This window comes from Eleginops maclovinus, chromosome 18 (assembly GCF_036324505.1).
Source record: "Eleginops maclovinus isolate JMC-PN-2008 ecotype Puerto Natales chromosome 18, JC_Emac_rtc_rv5, whole genome shotgun sequence".
NCBI classification, from domain to species: domain Eukaryota; kingdom Metazoa; phylum Chordata; class Actinopteri; order Perciformes; family Eleginopidae; genus Eleginops; species Eleginops maclovinus.
The window spans coordinates 3,136,057-3,162,487 of record NC_086366.1 but is presented as its reverse complement, the minus strand read 5'-3'; the positions used below and the strand labels follow the sequence as shown (position 1 = coordinate 3,162,487).

General features: G+C 43.8%; 1 protein-coding gene across 2 annotated transcripts in view; it reads right to left on the bottom strand.

Annotated features, from left to right (window-relative positions):
• Window positions 1–3,118: 3,118 nt before the first annotated feature.
• Window positions 3,119–26,431, bottom strand: part of LOC134879744 (SPRY domain-containing SOCS box protein 4-like) — a 43,573-nt gene continuing 20,260 nt past the window's right edge. For both annotated transcript variants that reach the window (XM_063906234.1, XM_063906235.1), the window contains 2 exons: window positions 18,401–19,283; window positions 3,119–4,304 (listed from right to left, as the gene is read on the bottom strand). In XM_063906234.1, the coding sequence (XP_063762304.1) occupies window positions 4,177–4,304; window positions 18,401–19,109 (837 nt within the window). In that variant the 5' untranslated portion in view covers window positions 19,110–19,283 and the 3' untranslated portion in view covers window positions 3,119–4,176. The remainder of the gene's footprint in view (window positions 4,305–18,400; window positions 19,284–26,431) is intronic.

The following is a 26,431-nucleotide window of genomic DNA, read 5'->3' as shown; positions in this document are numbered from 1 at the left end:
CAGTCACTCTCAGCCGGATCAAACATCAGCTGTAGTCGTGCTGGAGAATCCTCTCTGAGCGGCCGGTGATTACTGAAGCAGCTCCTTCTGCTGACTCAGATACAGACGGAGATCAATGGAGCCGGAGGATGGAGCAGATTGCATCTCTTTGGAGTGACGTGCACCGAGCCGTCTTCCACCGTAGGGTGTGTTTGATGCTGAGGAACATGAGCCGGTGATCTGACTGTGGACCGGCCTTCAAGTTTGTGTTTGGGGGGGAAGACACCCTCTATCCTTTAAGAGCAGCTTAAAGAGACCCGTTTATACTTGTTGGGGTTTTCCCTTTTCCTGCAGTGTATTCTATACGTTTTAGTGCATGTAAATGGTCTGCAGAGACTAAAATCCAAAAATTCCGCCTCAACAACGCCTCCATTGGACTCCTTCGTTTACTTCAACAACAAAGTGACATCACTATATAACGCTTGCACTTTTATCGGCTCGCGCTCCAACACATTGTACGTGATGACTAAGAAGGGGCGGGACATCTCTGGGTGGTTGACCAATCACAACAGATCTAACCAATCAGAGCAGACTGGACTCTGGTTTCACACAGAGGGTGAAAAGAGGTGCTGCAGCACAGGCAGTATGAGAAACATAAAGAGCTTTCTGAACATTGAAGCATGGAGACATGTCCCAGGAGAGTCCACATTATCATGTTTTGTCCTTTGAATGGTCTGTATTGTAAATCTTTTTTAATCCATACGACATCTACTCCAGGTCTGCCCCTCCTGGGAGAGGGACCCCCTCTGTTGCTCTCCCCGAGGTTTCTGTCAGTTTCCTCCCAGTAATTGTGTGGTTTCTCTGGGAGGTTTCTTTGTTCGATGCAAGGGTCTAAGGACAGAGGGGGTGCTCTGCTGTAACGCCCCCTGGCTGAGATAATGGAGTAATTTGTGGGAACTCCAGAATGATAGTTATTTTAGTCTCTCTTGCAGAACAGACACAGTTTTGTTGTCATTATTAAAGCTTTAAATGTTCAATAATTGTACTGTGTTAGTGCCGGCGCTCTCCCTCCAGAAGGGGGGGAAGATCAGAGCGATTATTTTACTATTATTTAGATTTTATCGGCTGCACCGCACTAATGGGTTTCCTGTTGGGGGGACCAGGGAAAACATGCAGGGCGAAACTTTGATCACACACAGGCTTTGTTCTGTGATCAAAGGCTTTCACTGAGAGAGCAGGGGGGTCGGGTTTGGAACCAGAACATCTCAACACAACACCAGAACCAGGATCTGGGCAGCAGCGAAGCACTTTCTGTCACGTTCGACCTTTGGAGCAAAAACACTCGTCTAAAAGCTGATGGGATTTGAGTTATTGACATTACCAGCAGAACAACTGGAAAGAAAACTCACTGGTAATGCACCCAGGTCTGGGTCATGGCAACACCACACATGAGAAGCAAACTGAAAAACTTTATTAAATGACAGAAAAAAAGAAGATAAATAGAGGGTGTCTTTTATTTATTCATGATGTATTTATGTAGTTATTACATCGCCGGTTCAGTACTCGATTCTGATTGGTGAATTTGTACACTTCAGAGGGGGTTAAGTCTCGCTAACGGACCGTTGCTAAGCAGAATACGACTGTTGCTAAGCAGGATCAAGGGGACTATGTGCACTTAGATCAATCTGCAGAAAGAAGGTCCGGTGGATTTTGACCTCAGCTGTGGATGACAAACATTAGTTTCCTCCCTTCAGAAAACACTCGAGTGCTTCTGGAATATTCATTTTTATATTTGTGGGGAGAAGGACACTTTGGATCCATGATGGCTAAACTGTCCCGAGTAAAGAAAAGAAAAAGAGGAAGGAAAGAGGTTAGAAAACAGAGCGCTGGACTTGTGAGAAATCAACAGAAGACAGGAAGTAAACACAACGGGAACAGCACAAGACAGTACCGGCCTTGCTGCAAATGATCCTGTGCAGAAAAGTCACAAAACACTGATATGAAACCTGAAAATGAGCATAATAACGCCCCTTCAGAGGCCTGACTGTTAAATCAGAAGGTGTGTGTGTTAATGTATTTCCTCACAGCTTTGTCCGTCTCATTTCTTACCCCTGTGTGCGGTCACACTGACAAAAACTCAAACGCCACTAAATTAGGAGATGAAGGTGACAGCTGACTGTCAGCTCCCCGTGGTCTCATACACTCTTTAGATGCAGAATATCTCCTGCTGCTTCATCACAGCTTATTATGCATAATTGAAGAGGTGGGAAGTAACTAAGTACATTTACTCCAGAACCATTTAGAGATACTATACTTGAGTATTTCAATTTTACACTTCTACTCCTCTACAACTCAGAGGTAAATGGTGTACCTTTCCTCCACTACATTTATTCAACACCTTTAGTTGCTAGGCAGATTAGGATGAACAATGGTAAATATGATCAGCCCTTAAATCAGACTTTAGTTCTCCTGCAGTAAATCCAGCAGCTACCCTGCAGTATACAAAGCCATTCAAACTAGCTGCACCTTTACCAGCTCTGAGAACACTTTAATGATCAATCATTATAAAACATATCAGAGATATTATTCTGAAATGGACCAATCAGACAATGACTACTTTTACTGTCGCTACTTTAAGTACATTTAGAGGAGAGTACTTTCTACTTTCACTGGAGGAACATTTAGAATACTTTCACTGTGACAGAGTATTCCTACACTCTGGTACTTATACTTTACTCAAGTACAAGATCTGAGTACTTCTACTTTACTCAAGTACAAGACCTGAGTACTTCTACTTTACTCAAGTACAAGACCTGAGTACTTCTACTTTACTCAAGTACAAGACCTGAGTACTTCTACTTTACTCAAGTACAAGACCTGAGTACTTCTACTTTACTCAAGTACAAGATCTGAGTACTTCTACTTTACTCAAGAACAAGACCTGAGTACTTCTACTTTTACTCAAGTACAAGATCTGAGTACTTCTACTTTTACTCAAGTACAAGATCTGAGTACTACTTTATTCAAGTATAAGATCTGAGTACTTCTACTACTACTACTACTACTACTACTTTTACTCAAGCATAAGATCATATCAAACCTCCACGGTGTCTCTCAAAGAGCAGAGGAGGCGAGGCGGTGCGAGTTCAGCGGAGTTTATTCTTATTCACATTTAAAAGATCCTCATGGCGGCACATTTTTCTACACATCTCATCCTCCATGGAATGGGAGAAAGGAAAAATAATTAAAAAAGAATCTCATCATAAGACCATCATTTTTCAGAAGTAAAATCAGGAACAAAAAAAAAGAAGATGAAAAAGCAGCATTTTAAATATGACAGCAGAAGTGTTGACATGTGCTTTTTGTATTCTTTATCGTCGTTGTCTCGGAGCAGGCACGTTAGCGTTCAAAGACACAGCTTCACCTGCAGATAAATCTCTATCAGGTCCTTTGAGTTCACCGAACACGGAGGAGGCTTAAATCAAACCGCAGCGAGGGATGAAGAGACGGGGGGAGGGGGAGAGGAGTGGAGAGGACTCAAGCGTTCAATCCAGACTTGTTTTCCAGCCTGTAGGTGGTACATCCTGATGTCAGTTAGTTGTCTTCTTACTACAAACACTCGGAGCTTTGTTTCTGTGTACACACTGTATGTAATGCATGTGTGGTGCACGGAAATAGATCTGTGTGTGTGTGTGTGTGTGTGTGTGTGTGTGCTCCTCCTCTCTCTCTCTCTCTCATGCTTGCTTTCCCTCTCCCTCCCCCGTGGGCTCAGAGGGTTTGTTGCATCTCCACAGAGCCGGCTGTGTTGTTGGGAACATAAATATAAATACCAACATGTTTACGAGAAGGCTTCAACAGAGTGTGTGTGTGTGGGGGGGGGGACGGGGGACTGTCACCCACCACCACAGAATGTCCGGCCATCAGGAGACTGGATCCTCATCTCATCCACCAGCTCCTCTAGTCATATGTCCAGGAGGAAGACAGGAGGAGGTAAACAACTAAAAGAGAAAACAAAAAGAGAGACCCAACTGTTGTAAACAAATCCCTGTTCAGCGCCGCCTCCACCTCCTGTTTGTAGTCATCGTCCACGTCCTCAGCAGATGTCTGATGGTTGCGATTAGGTTCAGTTTGGAGGCTGTAACCATCACAACAAATGGGCCTCTCCCGAGTGTGTGTGTGTGTGTGGGGGGGGGGGTGTCACTGGTACTGGAGGTAGTTCTTGAGCGTCTGCGGCAGAGGGAGGGTATCAATTTGATGGATGCGCTCTCTGCCCAGAGCCAGTCGAGCTACTCGTCTGCACAGGTCCATGAGGGGGAGGGGCTCCGCTGTGGGGGTGGGGAGAGACACAAGGTTAGGGTCCAAACAGTGCAAGTGTTAACACAGGGTGGGAGGATACGTACTATTCATTAGAAGAGGTGTGAGAGTGTGAAGTGTTGATTTTAGTGCATGTAAATGGGCTGCAAAGGATAAAAGTTTCTCCTAATACTCCTGCTTCGGTTGGCTAGTGCTCCAACACATTGTCCGTGATAGGCTAAGAGGCGAGACATCGCTATGGAGTTGACTGATCACAACAGAGCCGGCCAGCTAACCAATCAGAGCAGACTGGGCTCTGGTTTCAGACAGAGGGTGAAAAGAGGTGCTGCAGCACAAGCAGTATTCAAAACATAAAGAGCTTTCTGAACATTAAAGCATGGAGACATGTCAGAGTAGAGGCACAAAATACTAATATGAAGCTGATAATGAGCATTGATTGAGTTGAAGTTGAGCACACACACACACACACAAAGAAAACACCAGTAATGTACGAGGCAGGTGATGCCCGTTTCAGACGGAGACGGACTTTTAACGGCTGTCTCTTTACGGATGTCCAGCTGCTGCACCTGAAAGCACCATCCGTTAGGGCCGAGTCCCTGCTGCTCAGAGTCCACTGACACGCTGTGTGAAGGACACGAGCAGACACACACACACACACACACTCTATGAACACGACATGTTTGCATAAATATTCAATTCGGTTTATTTGGACTGATATTGCAGCAGTCCATACAGCATATTTTGATCCTGTGTGCGGCCCTAGCTGAGCTTCTAGAATCAACAGCAGTCTTATACAGCATGATTGTTCCGTGTTGATGCCGTCCAAATCTGGAGTGATAAAAATAGATTTTTGGAAGGTGTTAATAATTATAATATATACAGAAAAGCACATCAATGCCAACAAGCCTCCTCTGTGACTGATTGAGCCGTTTGCTCTCCGCAGTCTATTAAAAGTGCACCGCGTTACCACAGACTGAGGGCACCCCCCCCCCCTACCACACAAATAAGAAGCCAAGTCTGAAGCCTATTCAGGGAGGCAAAGCACCAGGCCTCAGGAAAGACCACTGGAGTCTGGTTGGACAAGAATCAGATCAACTCCGCTCAATAAAAGTAGATTTGCAAAGAAATATTCACATGTTAAAATATGTTTGTTATTACAACCAATCAGAACCTTTGTTGTACTTCAGTAATGCCAAGTGCCATCGCCTTGTTATTAATGTGTTCCGTTTTTGCACCACAGCGTGTGATCTTGGCCTCGAGCCACATAAATAAAGTAAATGAATGCCGTCTACATGCTACAATGCTTGTCAGCAACTCTATATATGGAGGTGAGGTGACCTTGTGTGCTTTGTGTCACATTATACCAGAGGTGCGAAGTAATTAGAAACATAACGTAACTCCAGTACTGTACTTAAAATGTTGAGGTGCTTTACTTGAGTATTTCCATTGTATGCTACTTTGTACTTCTACTCCTCTACAACTCAGAGGTAAATGGTGTACTTTTACTCCACTACATTTATTTAGTTGCTAGGCAGATTAGGATTAATGATGGTAAATATAATCTCCCTTAAATCAGACTGTAGTTCACCTGCAGTAAATCCAGCAGCTACCCTGCAGTATACAAAGCCATTCAAACTAGCTGCACCTTTACCAGCTCTGAGAACACTTTAATGATCAATCATTATAAAACATATCAGAGATATTATTCTGAAATGGACCAATCAGACAATGACTACTTTTACTGTCGCTGCTTTAAGTACATTTAGAGGAGAGTACTTTCTACTTTCACTGGAGGAACATTTAGAATACTTTTACTGTGACAGAGTATTCCTACACTCTGGTACTTCTACTTTACTCAAGTACAAGATCTGAGTACTTCTACTTTACTCAAGTACAAGATCTGAGTACTTCTACTTTACTCAAGTGCAAGACCTGAGTACTTCTACTTTACTCAAGTACAAGATCTGAGTACTTCTACTTTACTCAAGTACAAGATCTGAGTACTTCTACTTTACTCAAGTACAAGACCTGAGTACTTCTACTTTACTCAAGTACAAGATCTGAGTACTTCTACTTTACTCAAGAACAAGATCTGAGTATTTCTACTTTACTCAAGTACAAGACCTGAGTACTTCTACTTTTACTCAAGTACAAGATCTGAGTACTTCTACTCAAGTACAAGATCTGAGTACTTCTACTTTACTCAAGAACAAGACCTGAGTACTTCTACTTTACTCAAGTACAAGACCTGAGTACTTCTACTCAAGTACAAGATCTGAGTACTTCTACTTTTACTCAAGTACAAGATCTGAGTACTTCTACTTTTACTCAAGTACAAGACCTGAGTACTTCTACTTTACTCAAGAACAAGATCTGAGTACTTCTACTTTTACTCAAGTACAAGATCTGAGTACTTCTACTTTACTCAAGTACAAGATCTGAGTACTTCTACTTTACTCAAGAACAAGATCTGAGTACTTCTACTTTTACTCAAGTACACGATCTGAGTACTTCTACTTTACTCAAGAACAAGATCTGAGTACTTCTACTTTTACTCAAGTACAAGATCTGAGTACTTCTACTTTACTCAAGTACAAGATCTGAGTACTTCTACTTTTACTCAAGTACAAGACCTGAGTACTTCTACTTTACTCAAGTACAAGATCTGAGTACTTCTACTTTTATTCAAGTACAAGATCTGAGTACTTCTACTTTACTCAAGAACAAGATCTGAGTACTTCTACTTTTACTCAAGTACAAGATCTGAGTACTTCTACTTTACTCAAGTACAAGATCTGAGTACTTCTACTTTTACTCAAGTACAAGACCTGAGTACTTCTACTTTACTCAAGTACAAGATCTGAGTACTTCTACTTTTACTCAAGTACAAGATCTGAGTACTTCTACTTTTACTCAAGTACAAGATCTGAGTACTTCTACTTTACTCAAGTACAAGATCTGAGTACTTCTACTTTACTCAAGTACAAGATCTGAGTACTAATAGTGACTTATAAATCTGACAGCTTTTTAATGTTCAACAAGAGACAATCATTCTTTGTTCTGTGTCAGAATCAAAGTTGAGACCCTGTGTTACGGTAGATCTTCCCCCCCCAACCCCCCCATGTTTTCCTTTGTGCTTTTACTCTCAATACACGGTGAACTTTAGCAGCGCTGAATTCCTCCGCTGCAGTCTGGAGAGCGACCTTTCAAGCGGCAGTGAGAAGGAAATAATGGAACCCACCAGTGAGCAGCAGCTGACGCGGTGCAGAGAAAGAGAGTACAGCTATCTTAATTTATCTGACTGGCATGAGGATAATGGAACGCCTTTGTAAGAGCACCTCGGGGACGAGCGGGACTGATTTGTAGCCACGTCAACACGGCGAGGGCCCGACTCAGAGGGCGTGTTGAATCAAGTGAATATAGACAATGTGCAGTGATGTGTGCAATGAGACTTTACAGCATCGAGGGAACACAACACTTGTTACCCTGTGTCTACAAGTCCATGCTTCAGCACATCAGTTTGGCAGATTAGGGGGCAGGACTCGTGCACCGGGTTGCACTGTTTATATAACCCACCAAGTTCCTCCGCCGCACAGTCTGCACATTCTGACCTGATGTACTCACGGGAGGTCGTTTCTATCTGAGTTGCATTACAAACGGTCAGCTACCAACTGGAAGACTCAATAATATTTACTCAGCATTTAAGGGTCACGTGTTATACTGCATTTCAACATAGGTCTCACATATTTACAAAACATGTCTCTGAAGTTTTCTTGCTCCAAATACCAAACAGAAGCATAGCATGCCATAAACCTCTCTGTTTCAAGTGATGCTGTGTCTGTAGCTTTAAATGCTAATGAGCCGCTGCTGGCCACGCCCCCTTTGCACCCGAGCAGCTCCATGGTAACGGCGAACACTGCGGAACGGGTAGAAGCTCAAACTGCACAGTGTCTTCTGAGACATCCTGCTGAAACCGGAGGCCAAAATTACCCAGCGGTGCTGTGGGAAGGGACTCAGATATGAGGGTGGGCGGGGATTACTGCAGTTGGTTTGTTGCTAATGCCATACAACCCACAAATGACGTCACTTATGAACCTGAAACCTAACTCACTGGCTTTCACAGACTTGGATCACGGGGGGAAAGAAAGACAACCACCTATATCCATATATACAAGACAGTGGTGTTAGTTTAAGTGATGTTCAACAGCCATGTGATCTGTCATGCCAAAATAAACACGTTATCTCAAATATAAACGAGTGCTTGAGCTGCTCTCACACTGGTAGTTCAATCACATCTGACCTGTGCTCGTGGATGAAGAGTTAGTCGTGTTATGTATTTTCCTGTACTCTTGAAATGCATTTAATTTAACCCTCGTCATACATCTGTGACTTTTGTACCTTTCCTATTTTAAAACCAATATTCGGTCATTCTCTGGACCCTTTAATAGTTCAGTTTTAGGGTATTTGGGGCTTTATCTCTTGTAAATAAGTCCTGTATAATACATTAAATCTCTCTGATTCTAGATATGAATGTAATATATGTTATAAACCATTTGTTTTTAGTGTCTGGGTGCATATTCTGAAGCGTCAAATAGTTTATCAGGCTGTCCCATTTCACATACCTCCATCATGTCTTGTGAGAGAAGCACTCCCTTTCCATTGGTCCAAACCCATCAGTCAATATTACCCTTAGCAGCCCCCACAAATATGTGTAGTTTCCATAGTAACCAGCTCTTCACACCACCACTGATGTGTACTGAGGAGCGTAGAGTGAAAGTGGCACCGTGCATTGTGTGCGTCTGAAGTGCTGCCTGTGTGTGCCAATTTCAAATGTTGAGCCAAAGGGAGACGTGAAGAGAGAAACCGATAAGACGGTGAGGGAAATGTTCTACTAAAAGCTCCATCACTGGGGAAACTACATGAAAAATGATATTGTTTTTAATGTGTTTGCATTCTGAAGCAGTTCAACGCCGTCGGACCACCGCTGTTATTCCATGTAGAGGCAACATGCCTGTGGTTTGCTCACGTCAGGTGTAACAGCAGGGTGATCAAGTGTCCGTCATCTGCACGGCTGAAGAAAGTTGAACAGGTGAAGACTGCATTGTCAGTTCAGCCAACCGTTTACATGTTCTGTCAAAAGTGGCTCCCATTGTTCTCCGTTATATTGAAGATGCAAAGGTTTTTGGGGTCAAATGCAGACAGCCACATTATTTCCAGGCCTCAGGGCAACATACTTAACACATCAAATAAATAAGAAAAAGACAGAGCAAGAGACACCGTTGCACTTAATGGACTTTGTTTGATGTAACTCTGGTGCATCTTCTGTGTAATACTGCACTGGACTCTGTTAGATACCACGCGATCATGGCCTCGAGCCACAGAAATGAATTAAATGGGGGGGGGAAATGACCTCTAAATGCAATGCTCGTCAGTAACCATTCATATGGCAACTATGGAGGCAACATGACGTGTGTGTGCAATACACTTTATGAATAATCCTTACATTTCGCTCCTGGTGTCGTTCATTAAATAAGTGGAGTAACTTATGCACTAGTTTTAAAGTCAGACATTTTTTTATAGACTGCTGTTAGAAGGATCAAATGTATGCCAATGTGAATTTAGAAAAGTGTCAAGTCAAAGTTGGAAAAGCAACGGATGACTATCTAACAACAGATTAGAGGAGGTGTTATTGTTTGCCATTAAAAAGTGAAACATGTCTCCTTCTTGCCCTCACACTGCTGTTCCCTGCCACACCTGCAGCAGCGTTGCTCTCCTGAGGGAGCTGACGACAGGATGATGCCACAGACTTCCTGAAAAACGGCCAATCCCTGCTGACTACAGCTGGTCTCCAAGGCAAAGGTTGCCGGGGGCGACTAGAGGTCCCTGTCAGACAGAGGTGATGAGCACACACTGTCCATCAACTGAGGAAACTAAGCAGAAACACAGCACAGTGATTCATAGTTGGGATTAAAGCTGGTAGAGGTATGACCTGGTGGTGAACATATGTATTGTGCAGACTGTAGAGAACATATTTGATTGGTAGAGATACTCCTACGAAATATATTTTGTCAATAACGATCACGGGTTTTTTCCAGAAAAAATATAGCATGAGGCGCCAACGTCTCTTCCCGCCAAAACTAAGCCCCGCCCACTTTCCGGTGAAAATCCTGCATCAGAGCAAAGTGGAAAACAATAGTGTCTTCATGTCTTGAAGCTGCTGAGTCATACATCGCACCTCAAACAACAAATAAATCCTGGTTCCTTTACTTCCTCTCCAGAAAAAAGGAGAGTGAAAGAAAGGATCAGAAATCTCAGTCTCAGTGTCAGCCTGCTGCCTGCCACTCGTCCCCCGGCACACCCACCGGACATCCAGCCCCTATTTATTCTCTGCCGTCTGACCAGACATCTCACACCATTTTCATATTTCTGGACTCAGTATACCGTTTCTGACCAACAGAGATATTGTTTCCTGGCATCACTTTAACATTTTACAGGGGAAATCTGCATTTCGGTTTGAGGACGCACAGGGTTTGTGGAGTAGATAACCTGTTACCCGGTTTAGACAAAACCCTGACGATGCAAAGATAATCCCAATTAGTAATTTATGCAAATTGTGCAGCCCTAATCTGTATAAGTGGGAAATACATCTCTGTACATGGCCGTATTCATCAACTTCATTCAGACATTAGTGTATTATTTCTTTCAAATGAGGCTCTAACACTAACCTAACATAGATCATTGCATAAAAAAGAATAGTTAATGCTCTTCCACGTCCATTTAATGTCAAACCTGCCTATATAAGGCAGCCTGGATGTCACGTTTAACATGTGCAAACCCTGAATGACTTTCAAACGTTTAATAATGAATCCACTCTAATTAGCTGAAAGCTCAGTTACCCAGGAGGTGAACAGTGGATCAGTCAAAATCATCTCAATCACTTGTTTTTCCTGAATCACGCAGCCCTTAAAACAATTATAAATAGCCATTGCAATTCCAGTGAGCCGTGTCCTCCCTCATTCAGCGGGTTCATGAAAACCGTGGAGTATTCTTTCAGCTCCATCACCAACCTGACACGTATATATAAATATATATAATTCCATTTCTGATGTTCTTTCACGCACATGTAACGTCTGTCAAAACCTGGGATTACTCTTCATTTAGCTGAAGCTTAAATGAGACGTACAACAAGTGCAATAAAGCATGAAGAAACAGACTCAGAAGGACAAGAAAGGGCAGATATATTCACTGCAAAGAAGCCAAACTCAAATACAAGCTAAACAGGTGGGTTTTAGAACCAGATTTCACTTATTTTTTCTTTCAATAAACCTATTTTATGTCATTACATGCCATCTTGTAAACGGGCGTTACGTTCTAGATATATCTAATATACAAAACCCGCGCCACAGTATCACCTGGATAATATGTGTACATCATATCTAGTTTATATATTAAATAAGTATGTTGGTCTCTTAGTGTATTCTAACTTGTTCTGTATATTTGACATGTTGTTTTTCATTGATACTCGATACTGATATACATGAACGACTCTTGATTTGCATACAGTGAAGGAAATAAGTATTTGATCCCCTGACGATTCTGTTAGTTTGCCCTCTTACAAAGAACTGAACAGTCTGTACTTTGAACTGTAGGTTTATTTCAACAGTGAGAGACAGAATATCAAAAAGAAAATCCAGAAGTGTGCATTAAAACAATCAGGGGAAATAAGTATTTGATTTGAAGAAGGCCGGGGATCAAATACCGATTTCCTTCACTGTATATTTCCTGGTTTTCGTGCCGCTGTAACAAAACAATCCCCCAAATGAAGTCAATAAAGTAAATCCACGTCACTATAAAGCAGCATTTTTAACACGTGCATACCCTGAAGGACGTTCAAATGTTTAATAATGAATCCACGCGGTTATAGAAGCCCTGCAGTTAACCAGAGGGGGATAGTGGAGCTCATCCCTCATCGTTCCCTCCTCCATCGTGTAACCGTCTCTGCACTCTCCTCTTCCCACTCAAAGCTCTTTTCGTTATAGCCGGAGTCTACTTCCTGACAGATTCATGGCACACTAAAGAGGAGACGGAGTGTGGGAAAGTGTGGTTGAGGACGGAGGAGCGCCCGATGCAGTGCTGAGACTACAGAGGCCCCCGCGGGCTGGCAGGAGCGCACATCCACCTCACACCGAGTCGAGAGGGGGAGGAGGCGCGTCAGTCAGTCTGCCCTCACTGAGGTGAGACGGACGCTCTTAGTTTCCTCCACTCTCTCGCCCACGGCAAAACAAATCTGTGTGCATGGCAGACATCAGCCCAGCATGAGGGACCCAGTTATGTCCTACTTAGACGTAAAGGTGAGACAGGTCCATCTTTTCTGGCCCAATTTTTGGTTTATTACCGTACTCCTGCATATTCTTCCTTACAAATGATACACCTAGGTAATGGTGCAGACTCACAGACATGCTTATCTAATATACATTAGCATAAAACTGTTGGTCTGTGTGTCCTAGTTTTAGGATGACGGGTGTATGTGTCTTATACACACAGCCATTAAGGTGCAGACACCGACTGGTCATAGGTGAGTAAAGATGGGAGGAATATGTTAAGGAACAGACAGAATTAGATCAGCAGAACAGAGAGGAAAGGATGCAAAAGTACTGCTCTATACGAGATTGGGAACACAGGTGTCCACATTGAATCGTCGACTCGGGGAGGAAAGCAATTGCTCAGTGAAACGTTGATTCCTTCCACTGACGATATCTGACTTCCCATTACCTCGCACCGCTAAGCTAGAGAGTTCCAGACAGAATCCTGGACTGCCGTCAATCTGGCAGACGCTCTTCCTGCTGCTGCTCTCCCGCTCTGCTTAGGAAATAGAAGCCAAGCAGCCAGGATTGTAACAGAGGGAGCTATGAAACACCTGCATGCCTGGATTATAGGCGAGTAATGGCTCTCCAAAAACACGGTTTGGTTCAGACCTGGATTTTTAAGACACAGTTCAGTTCATACTTAGTTTTTGGGCTATGAAAGTAAACAGAGTAGGGGAAAGAACCCTTGGGTTATATTGAAAGGGGCCATTTTAGGTTTCCCTTAGTGTGTTGTATAGGATTTAGCAGTGTTCGAACTATGCCGAGATTTTCGGGGGGTCCCATTTTTCTCTCGGGGGGGGGGGCGCTTGCTCTTGCGCTTGACTCAGAGCGCGGATCTCGAAAACACTATTTTAGAGACCCCCCAACATTTCCCAAATCATGTTTTCGGGGGATCTCGTGTCAGTTTCAGGGGGTCTCGGATCCCCCGAGTCCCCCCGTAGTTCGGACACTGGGATTTAGTGCACGTAAATAGTCTTCAAAGGCAAAAATCCCAAAGCTACCTCTCTTTTTTTTACTTCTGATACATAATGAAACAACTACATTACACTGCAGCTTCTATTGGCTAGCGCTCCAGGCGGTTGACTAATCACAACAGAGTCGGCCAGCTAACCAATCAGAGCAGACTGGGCTCTGGTTTCAGACAGAGGGTGAAAAGAGGTGCTGCAGCACAGGCAGTATGAGAAAGATAAAGAGCTTTCTGAACATTAAAGCATGGAGACATGTCACAAACCAAGCTTTGTTTTTCAATCACTTGTTTTTTTATGAACCAGGTTCTCTGTCCAGAAAAGGTTCAGTAAGTTTAGCCTTAGAGCATCAGAACAGATGAGACCGAGAGAAAACAGATGCATCCCCAGCTCAGTTCAGACAACAGAGCGCTCTCACCGAATATAAACAGACAGAGGCGAGGCGAGGATAGAGACTGACAGACAGCAGGGCAACTGGAGCTTAAAAAGACCACCAGGAATAACATTTAACCCCATGGAAATGATCAGCAGGCATGCTAAATAATATGTCCATGAGTCTGTCTGTCTTAAGGGCGATCATGTGATCAGCCGTCAGCCAATCACATAAGCTGATCCTGGTTTCAGGTCTCTACTTCAAAATAAGAGCATATAGTTACTCAAGCAAACTTGATTTAATGCCGCCAACAAAGAGTTTCCTTTAACTGTAGGACTTAATGAATCAGATGAGATAAAAACTATGAATAAATAAACCAAAAGGTAAAAAAAAGAGGCCTGTCTGGCTCAAAGGTCAGGCTCTGTTTTGATGCCGACTCGTCTATTCAACCCATTTGTAATACTTAAATTGTGCAACGGGAAAAAACATAACTGGCTTATGAGTCCGACTTCAACAGACTTTTCCAGCTAATAGAAACACTGATTGTCAACAGCTCTGAGCTGCAGAAGACAGACGCCTCTTTGCTCAGGGGAAGTTCTGAATCCAACAAACTAGTGATCAAGCTTCCTGGTCAACAATCAACCACCCTACTATCCAACAGAAAAAGTGTTTCCAAAGCAACACAGCGGGTAAACACTGAAAGGAAGGATTAGTGTTGAAAGGGATGAGGCGGTAAAAGAAGGAAGACAGTAGAGAAGCGAGCGGGTGGGAGGGAGGGAGGGAGGGAGGGGATGAAACACAATGAGAGTCGGAGTCAGACAGGGGGCATTTCTAAAAAAGGGAGGGCAAGCATGTGAGTGTGAAGCACTTCCTGTTCCCTTTATTCAGGTGTTAATGAGTCGGGATCAGCGTTGGGGAGAGCACTGTGGTGTCATGAGGTTCGTTGTGGGGTAGAGAAAGGGATGGCTTTCCAGGAATAGAGAGAATAGAACAGCAAACCCAAAGTTAGAAAGACCGATGAAAATCGTGTCTCAGTCGGGTTGGCTTTCAAGTGTCTCTGGGACAGAGGGGCTGGAGGACTAGAGTGTTCGCTGAGATGCAGGAAGGGTGAGGATCGGCGTTATAGCAGGGAATTAAAAGGAACAATTCAGACAGGAGAGGGAAGAATAAGGATACCCATCTCTTCTGGCTTCCCAGGGAATAAAAGAAGGTAAGTGAGCAAACAGTAGAATCATCTCCGTGTTGCTATAGGATGAATAAAAGCAACAACTGGGAACAGGAGGCAGAGCAATCTCCCAGCATACATATTAATGCTCCACTCCTCTCCGTACTAGAAGATGGGTGTGTGCCGTACGCCTGTTATCCGATCTGATGTGCTCTCTGGTGGAAATCGAGCTCTTTGAGTGGCTTGCAAACTCACCTTACATACATTGCAATAGAGAGCCGTGGACGTAGCAGGGGATGGAGTGATAGAAAATAAGTGCCTTGTCTTTGATGTCTACAGTAAAGCAACAGGACGGGTTCATAGCTCCAATTTTTAAGCTACAGAAGTCTCACAAAAAACAACCATGTGAGCGTAAATCCTTATCAATGCACTGAGAGGATAAAGTTAGAGAAACGGTATCTCCATATAGTAAAGAGCCTCTAGTAGGGCTGCACAATGTAGTTCAAAATGTATCAAAATCGCAATTTGGACTCAGGGGTCTTTCTAGAAAGACATAGCATGAGGCACTAACGTCACTAAAATAAGCCCCGCCCACTTTCCGGTGAAAATACTGCATTAGAGCGAAGTGGAAAATAATAGTGTCTTCACGTCTTAAAGCTGCTGAGTCATATGTTGCACCTCCAACAACGAATAAATCCAGAGCTCCGGTTTCTTTACTTCCTCTCCAGAAAAAAGGAGAGTAAAAGAAAGGATCAGAAATCTCAGTCTCAGTGTCAGCCTGCTGCCTGCCACTCCTCCCCCGGCAGACCCACCAGACATCCATCCCCTACTTATTCTCCGTAAGCTGTCTCTGCCGTCTGACCAGACATCTGACCCCATCTTCATATTCCTGGCCTCATTACACCCTTTCTGACCAACAGAGAGATATTGTTTTCTGGCGTCATTTGCTTGATTCGTGCCGTAGCCTCCAGTGGTTCATACTTTGGAGTAGTCTCAGTCTTTTTGTAAGGCAGATATAAATTAAGTTATGAACCCGTATTATTTTCCACTAAAAGGGCAACCAATTCCATCTCTAGCATCTATGGGGACACAGGCTAGAAATAGCTAGCAATTACCACAAATCAAATTCATTTCGGCAGAGCGGGAGATACCTTTTTATCCCACACACTCTTCCTCCTTGTCTAAACCAGCCATTGAAATTACCCACAATGCAACTCAGTCAGTCATTTTGATGAAGGATTTCAGCACATTTCTCTCTGCTGAACTCACTTCTCTCTAACTTCTTCTCCTTTTCAACAAGTGACATGACTTGAGGCGGTTTATCAGATTACACACACACACACTCACACACACACGTACTCCTCAAGATCAGTAAACAGACTTTGAAATGTAAAATAATCGAGTTACCCTTCAAGCAAACACATTCTGACACTACTCTTTCTAACCACCTGCCAGGTAGAGTAAGAACAACAAAACCTTATATTCACCGACCTTTAAGCTTTAGGATGTTCTCAAAATGATCAGCACTACTAACCATTAAAGATAAAGTCAACTTATGCATTTTTCTTTAGCTTAAGCAAGACATTTTAGGATATTTAATCGCAGATCGCTCCTAAATATCAGTGCTTTAACAGCACATTTTTCACTCTAGCTTCGCCTCAAATTAACACCGACACAGGGGTAACCTCAGGTGACACTCGAGTACGAGTATGGATCATATTCTTCATAGGGCTGCACAATATTTGGGCATTTAATGGCCGTAGCAATATGGGCTAGTGCAATATTCATTATAAATAGTATTCTGAATAAAGGATGTTGGAGCTGCAGAGATATCCCAGGATGCAAATGATATTCTACGGACTAAGTGAAGTCTTTGTTTGCTGCAGATGAGAATAAGAATATCTCAGAAATCCTGAATGATTTGGCAATATCGGCAAATGACTGTATTTGTTCATAATGGTGCAGCCCCTAATTGTACATCATGTGCACCTAAGCTGCTAACCAGATATTAGAACAACACCTAGCACCATGTTTCCCGCTATCCAGGGCCAGACTGAGCTCAGAGGCACACACACACACACACACACACACACACACACACACACACACACACACACACACACACACACACACACACACACACACACACACACACACACACACACACACACACACACACACACACACACACACACACACACACACACACACACACACACACACACACACACACACACACACACACACACACACCTCTTTGTGCAGCAGGGCGGCTGGAGCGGGAGGGACGACAGAGAGCTGTTACACAATCTGAGGGGAAGACTTAATTGAGATGACTCGTTTACTGTGTGAACGTTGACATTTACCAGAAGAGAGTATCAGGGAAAACAACCACACACACACACACACACACACACACACACACACACACACACACACAGATCATAATGATGACTTCTGGGCAGTGGTGAAACAGATCTTCCCAGTAATTCAACACAGCTCCAGTGAGACTCTGAGGAAGTGTGAGGACATGAGAGTGCTTCACCCAAAGGATATTTAAGCTGCTTCCTGTTGGTAAACAAAGCATCAGTCCCTTTCATTGCAGGCTGTTTTTAGAACAGTGCATACAGGAATGTATCCATCCTCTCTGGCTTGTGTTACACTCTAAATCCTGAACTTGTCTGAAAAGCCAAGTTCAGGAATTAGCGTTTAGGAATTAGCCACACCGGTTCTCCCAACCCATCCCTCGTTTCTGTTTGCGCGAATCCTCGAGAGGTTGAGGAGTTTAGTGTAGGCTGAAAGAGTGACTCAGTATCCTTTCTCTCCATCTAAGAAACATTTGTCATACATCCAGACACACACAAACACACACACAACAGACCGTTGCTCATAACCGAAGACTTTCCTAGAATCTCCTCCTCTCCCCTCTGGTCCCACACTGGGATTTGTCACTGGACTTTGATGCAGCACAGATATCGCCCTGGGCCTTTACATATTTGATGAGACAATCTAAATATAAGCATATCTGGAGGTTTATACATCAAAAAATCATCTTCGCATTGTGAAAAACTCCCAGATCCACTGCAGGGACACGGATATACTTCATACTGGGTTTATAGGACGCTTTGAATCATAGGGATTTAATGTACAGTTATAAAGGAAACCTTAATGCTGCTAATTCTGCCTACCATGAAACTCTAGTGTGTGTGTGTGTGTGTGTGTGTGTGTTGCAACTTACGATCTAGTCCATTGACGTAGCGAATGGTGACCTCACAGTGCCCCCACACCGCGCTGACGATGGGATACAGTCTCTTTCCTTTAAGTCCTCTGAACGCTACTCCCAGATACTGTCCGTCCACCATGAAGCTCAGCGTTCCCTCGTCCATGTCCATTATTACCGTCAAAGAGTCCGGCAGGACGAAGGACTCGTCCGGCTCCAGGAAGCAGGGGTACGTGGGGGCCGGCGTGGAGGCGGGCCGGTTCTTTCCGTCATGGTAGAGTCTGTTCCGGCCCAGGTCCCAGCCCCAGGACTCGGAGTCCGATCCCACCAGCGCAGTGTAGCCCACCGAGTGTAAGGAGGCTTCGGCGGAGGCCACGCCCACCACCGCGTGCGTGCCCCTCTGTCTGGCCGGCCAGTGGATCCGCCACACGTGGAGCCCCCGGGTGTAGCCCACCTTCCCACGGATGCAGTCCGTGCTCTGAGCCACCGGGTGCCGGTGAAATGTCAGCTTGTCGTCCTCCTTCACGAAGACGTTGAGCGACCGGTCGTCGGGGTTCCAGGCGTGGCGGAGCTGCGTCTCGAGGCTCGCCGCCGGCATGTCCAGCAGCAAGTCGAGCCGCGGGGGCCGACAGAAGTCCGGACCCCGCAGCTCGCGGCGTACCGGCCGGTATGAGGGCTCCCCGCGAACATCCACTGACTTTATACTGCCAGAGATCTTCTGGCCCATGGCTGGGAGGATCGAGGGAGGAAGGGACGGGGGAGGGGGGGGATGGACTGAGGGTGGTAATGAGGGGGGGTTGGGTCCTGACGTTACCTCATGGGCGCAGTGGTAACACAAAGGGTGCTGGGTGGAAAGGTGCTATAGGACTCAAGACGCCTTCAGCCAGGGGGAAACACAGTCCTGAAACACACATATACAAAACATTAAGTATCTCATGTTTAGTGATGATCAGAACAACAACAACAACAACAACAAAAAGCAAGTATGATTGCCAAAAGTCTCAAAAATACGACTCTAGAGTTTGCTGTTTTTCTTGTCTACAAAAGTCTGTTTTACATAAAATACTGAAGCAATTTAGCTTAACAAATAAAAACGTGATCTTTTAGTTGGTCGGAACAACACGTCTGAAAGGTCACCTTGAACTCTGGGAAACTGCTTCTCAGATGTTTTATGGACTGATTATTCCACCGCATGGAAGGAAAACACTTGGCAATGAAAATATCCGTTAGCTGCAGCCCTGCTGCGCTCATAAAACTTGATAAACAAAAGACTTATGTATGCGCATCCAACACACAGACAGCATTACAAGTGCTGGCCGACAGCCAGAGCTGCAGCGAGGAAAGGGGGGAGAGGGGGGTGACAGGGGAGGAGAAATGAAGGATGAACCTCTCTTCACTTCCAGCATGATTTCCTATCTTCAGTTACCAGTCTGATATGTGGACAAGCACACATCTGAGCAATAACAACTTTGAGTTGAAGGCTAGAATGGTGCTTTGGCATTTTGCAGCACAATAACACAATCTGAAATGAGTGTACCAACTACCATTTACATGCACCAAAACTTAAAATTGCATTACTTGTCACTTGTTAGCGACTTACATACATTCAATACTGTGCACAATCCCAGCAGGAGCAACACGGGGTGAAGTGTCTTTCCCCGGGACACAACGACATGCTGACTGCAAGTGGGGATTGCACCACTGCTAACCCACTGAGCCACAGCCTCCGTATATAAACATACAACAGGAAAGGGAAAACCCAAAAAGCATAATAATCTAATGGAGGCATTTCAGACAGGGTGTGTCGGAGAAACATTCCCTCTTACTTCGGGATTTTAGCCTTTACGGACCATTTACATGCACCAAAAACTAGATAACACACTCACTACAGGAAAAAGAAAACCCCAAAAAGCACTCGAGTCCAATTGGAGGCGTTTCAGGCAGGGGTGGAGACATTCCCTCTTACTCTGGGATTTTAGCCTTTGCAGACCGTTTACATGCACCAAACTTATACAAAAACACACTAGAGGAAAGGGAAACCCCAGTACGCATAATAGGGACTCTTTAAGGGTTCAGTACCTCAGTAACACACATTCCTTGAGCAACCCTCCATTAATTAGACATGAACTCAAACACAGGGAGGATTTGTGCAAACTTGCTGCTGACGTCCTCAGGAAACAGAACTCCCTCTTAGCCAATCCCTTCGCCACAAAGCAGACTCATGTGTTGCAATTCTTGAAGAAAATGTAATGTGTATTCACTCGGCTTTCACGCCGATTAAATATATATCTACTTTAAACCATGTTTCCGAGTATAACCGAGTGTTAGAGAAGCTGAACTGACTCTGTCCTCTCTCTAACACTCCCTCCTGTGTTTTCCTCACTCCCCTATAGCTTCTCAGGGACACTCTCCACATGACTCTTCTAGGGAAAGTACAGAACATTAACTGGTATAGACCCATAGGGGGGGGGGGTTTAATCACACACACACACACACAGATGCAGGTGTGTGTACTGTTAATACAGTGGAATGGATGAAGGGACCGGATATATTCTCACTTTCGGATTTAAATTGTACTATAAAGCCAGTTCTGTTTTACTTCTAATCCCTGTATTGAAATGTTTGCATTTTGAGTTCCGTCTATCGATTGCGTTATTCACAATTTTAATCTGTGAGGAATCATCGTTGAATCACTACTTTCTTTGCCTTTTCACTGCCGTGCTATTCATGGTAAACATCCACGCTGGATTACGGCAAGAAGTTTGGGTCAAACTTGGTCATGTTAGAATTGAGCCGGGTTTTGTACCTCGTTCGTACCTCAACCCAAAATGTTAAATGTTAAATTGATGCCAGAAAACAATCTCTCTGTTGGTCAGAAAGGGTTTAATGAGTCCAGAAATATGGAGATGGGGTCAGATGTCTGGTCAGACGGCAGAGACAGCTTACAGAGAATAAACAGGGGATGTCCGGTGGGTCTGCCGGGGGACGAGTGGCAGGCAGCAGGCTGACACTGAGACTGAGATTTCTGATCCTTTCTTTTACTCTCCTTTTTTCTGGAGAGGAAGTAAAGAACGAACTCTGGATTTATTCGTTGTTTGAGGTGCAATATATGACTCAGCAGCTTCAAGACATGAAGACACTATTATTTTCTGCTTCGCTCTAATGCAGGATTTTCACCGAAAAGTGGGCGGGGCTTAATTTTGACCGGAAGAGACGTTAGCGCCTCATGCTATATTTTACTAGAGAACCCCGGTAAACATCTATGCTGATTACAGCAGGAAGTTTGGTTCAAACTTAATAATGCAATTACTTTGAGTTAATGAAAACCTTTTTTTAAGATAGCCGAGCGTTGCATTATTGAAGTCTCACCTGCCATATTTTAGACGACAAGAAGGCATGAATTCATTATTGTCCGTCTGCTTATGAGTCACAAAGTTATTACATTATGAGATGTTGAGGTGCAAGGACGTGCAAGATAAGGAGAGAAAATGTACGGCCAACAAACTTGATGGATGGGCGAGACTGAGGACTCAAAAAAAACAAACTCATTTACAGAACGCTTTCTCATAACGCGTAAAGAGTGACACGCTTTTCATTTCCATATTAATTCATCCACACCAGGCCTGACGCATGAAGCCATTGTAATCACGGGGGATATCAACCACTCAGTTGACATATGCTAATGAGTGCAGTATAATAAAGATGCCACGAGAAACAATGCTTTGGAGCCGAGTCAATGGCAACATTTTGAAAAGGCGGCATATCGTTTCCTCCTTTATTCAGCAACATAAAAAAATATGGGCTCAACTATGGTCTTTTAAAAGGTTGGTTTTGGTGAGAAACAGACACTTTCAGTAGCGTAATAAAATAGATACTGGAGAGGTAATTATGACCTGTTTAACGCAACAGGAACTAGTATGCCCAGCTGTAATTTAACTTTCTACTATTGTGACATCCCTTCAATATACCACACACTCACAACGGTTCTTACTACTCATATTTTTGCTGGCAATTCCTCAATTTCCAACCATCAGTGGGGGGGACAATGGGCCAAAGAAATTAGGAGATGATTTATGGGACTCAGACGGAGCAGAGTTGGCAAACAAGTCATGTTTGCTTCCAGATTCACAAAACCATCATACACAGCTGTTTGAAACTCAACCACTGCAGCAGCAAGGCTCGGATCACACACACAATCTGGTAGACCACAGGTAGACACACTGTTGTGCAATAACGCAGTCTGCTCTGTTGTGATTGGTCGACCGCTTAGCCTATCATGCACAATGTGTTACAGCGCTAGCGTAACATAGTAATATCACTACAAAAAGTAAACAAAGGAGTCCAGTGGAGGCGTTTCAGGCAAAGGGATGGGAGTGTGTGGGAGAGAAAATTCAGCTGGAGGGAACACAGGGATTTTGGCCTTTGCAGCCCATTTACATGCACTAAAAACCTATAGAACGCAGTCTAGGAAAGGGGAGACGCAATAGGCATAATAGGGCCTCTTTAATGTGTGCTTTCCTCTCTATTTCATATGTTTCTTTACACCTTTTGTCTGCACTCTCCTGCTCTGTAACATTCCCCATCGTGGGACGAATAACGGACTTCAGATTTGGAAATAACCTCTAATTCCCATTGTCCGAGTCTATTATTACCAGCACATTTTAGGCTCGTCAATGGTAGCACTGGTCATATACTATAGCCTCCCTGGAGAAATCAGATGTCTCACATTCGTCTGCCTCGGAGTACCGTGGGTTCAAGTATCACAGAAGTACTTCAATAGAAATTAGTGAGTTTAACCAAGCAGTCTATCCAGCAGTCTATAAAACAGAACCCAGTTCCTTTTTTTCCTTTCTGCCAAGACCAGGCAGTGTTCAGGGATTCCAGCCAGAGGGTGTTTTGGACAGACGGACAGAAAGTCAGAGAAGTGCTGCTGTCAGCCTCTCTAAACCCTTGGGGAATATTCGATGTCATACACATGGAAATGCCGACATCAAAAGAGCCACTTCCAGTTAGTGAATATAAAAACTTCCAGTCAACTTCACCACAGTGCTTGACCACCGATGTGCCTTCTTGAGCAAGACGCCAAGAGACATAGTGGAACAAGGTCACATAATGCTGGTTTCACGCCAACAGGAAGAGTTACCCATCAATATGAGCATCTAGAAAACTGATTACCACAGGGGGGGAGGATAAGGAGACGGGGAAGACGCTGGTTTGATATGAAAAAGGTGAGGGAAAGGACAGAATAACAAGATGACTCAAGAAGTAGATGTTGGAAATTCAACCACAGCAGAAGGCTTGGATCCCACACACACACACACACACATTCTAGTAGACAACAGGCAGACACACTGTTGCGCAATAACGCAGTCTGACGGAGTGTTACATGGTGATGTCACTACAGAAGTAAACAACAAAAAGGAGTCCAATGGAGGCGTTTCAGGCAGGGACTTGGAGAGAGTAGTGAGTGGTGAATGATGGGACACTGATTGGGAAAAAGCTTAAGAAAGATTAAATGAGAAATGCGATAATGGCGCATATTTTCTCATTCATTTGCTCCGAAAAATTGAAATATGCAAACCTGAAAAAGTTGTGCGAGTACATTTTACGACCTTCTGTTTTTCCACTGTGCTCCTACAAATAACAAAATAAGGAGCACATGTACTCCCTGGGGAGGAGAGTCAGACCCTTTCTTCAGAATAAGATCTCCTAAATGTCCTTGAAAAGGGTAGAGATTTTGTTACGCTCTGGGAGAAACAAAAGACACCGGGTGCACGGAGGAGCCGGGACGGTTTAGGCGGCGACTCCAAGACCAGAATCCACGGCACACAGACGTGTTATCTCTGAGCGGAGAGGCAGTGACGTGAAGAAGGCCGCTGGTAGCGTGACAGCCATTGTGAGCATATCAAACATGCACAGTTAGTCTCAACATGAGCAAAACTGAGACACGGGGACTTTGAAGTGTCACCCACACACACCCTTATCAGAACATCAGAGCAATGACGACATGAGCATGTATGCATGTACACAAACTCTTCCTTAGCAAGTTGTTTTCTAACCAGTACACGAGGGAATACATGGACAGAGTTTGCAGATGGCAACTTAGTATATATAACGGTGCAGGTTTTTTTTTAGACCGCTCCAGAAGTTAGCATTTCGATTGGACTTATTGGGAATATTCGACACACACTTATGGTGCTTGTATGTTTTGTTCAGCAGGATGATCTCCACATATAAAAACCACTTTTGGATTGTTTAAAGGTACACACATGCACTTCAGAAGTAAACGTTAGTGAACTGCATCCACGTGGCACGACTTAGCGTCACTCCTAAGCTACATGTAGCTAATGTTAGCGTGAATTTGTCTCAAAGTAAATTACATAGAAGCTTCCTACATTCACCAGTTGGGTATTTACTGATTTGTGTTGAACAAAGGTTAACATTTCTTCATTTGTGTTAACGATAGCCCTTATTTAAAGCAATGAACCAATGAGGGATCCAGAGGTGGTGAATTGACAACTCCCTTCTGGATTTTCAGACTCATTCCTGCACCACTCTACACAAAGTGACCCATCAGTGAGACTTTTACAACACCTATTCTTCCTGAATTGAATGCTTCCTAGATTTAAAAAAAATGGCGCTGAAATATTCAACCGTTCTGCAGAGTGCACTACTTATTTCTATGTGATATTACTTCATAAACATGAGAAGGAGAAACGACCACAAGTGATGATATGTAAGGTTGAAAGATAGGCGTTAGGGGAGGGCAGCTGGAGAGTATAACTAAAGCATTAAACATTGATAGTCACTAAATCTTAAATGAAGCAACGCTATACATTTCAAATTGCAGCTGTTGCCTTTTCTTAGGATTACTCATGCTGCCTGTATTTTCCTTTACAAGCACAGAACGGAAACACGAGCATCTTTTAAAACCTACTGCCGATTCTTATCCCGAACCTATAACAAGACTGAGGATTCTAAGTTTCACAGTTGTGTGAAAAGGTTGGTTTTTGCAGCAACGTGGAGATCTTTTACCATGAATACAGAATGCCAATTAGTCCTCACTTATTTCTCAGGAGGTATGAGCATGGCGGTGGTCAACAGGGCCGTGGTTTTACTGTTTTTATGAAAGCAACTTTTAGCAGAAGGGCTTGAAGTTGAGGATGCATTAGTCAGCTTTTGTTTGCATCTATTCCTAAGGCTGCGTGGTACTGCCCCGTATGAATGAGGTGATTATGACTGGTATGTCAAGTGCTTTGAGGGGTTGAAAAGACCTGATAAAGCGCTGTATAAGTACAGTCCAAGATGAAATATTTGGCCGTCAATCCAGAATTGTGACACAGGTCCTCTGTGACTAAGAGGAGCTAATAACACGTCTCAGCTTGCATCATCACAGCGGGATGATTCACCATCACACCATCTGACAAGCCTCAAAATGCTGTCTATTGTCTGACTCACGGGGCCGCTGAGATGTTGTCAGACCCATCTCACACATCGGGACACGTCGTGCAGAAAGGAAGATTGTTTTTAGTGTACGTGTGATAGCTGTGAGGTCCGAAACAGGGAGAGGGAACCGGACATTTACCTGCTGGGGGATGAGGAATGGAGTCTGGATTTATTTCCCTTTCTTAGTAACAATATATGTTCTTATCATGACGATCGACCAGAACCCTAATCCCATTTGTAACCCAATCTCTTCTGGATAAATCTGATTAAAGCAACGTAGCATTTTAATGTCTTTAGCGCATCAGTAAGACACAAGATATCCATCCGCAGTCCAAACCACATTGTGCTTTAACTCATAGTAGCGTCATTCAACCTATGAACATTGCTTTGAACGATACTGACCACAGCTTTTAACATTTGCTTTATCCATCTTATACAAAAAAGGAGATTCAATTTAGCTTCAACTTTCTCTAAAGAAAGCTATGTTGGTTATGTGTTTTCAGTCTGCAATCTGCCCTTTTAAAAAGAGTACAGCACTGCAGCCAAACTGTTGACCTTAAGGCTGAATAAAAGACTTGCTGGATCGATTAAACATTAAGACAA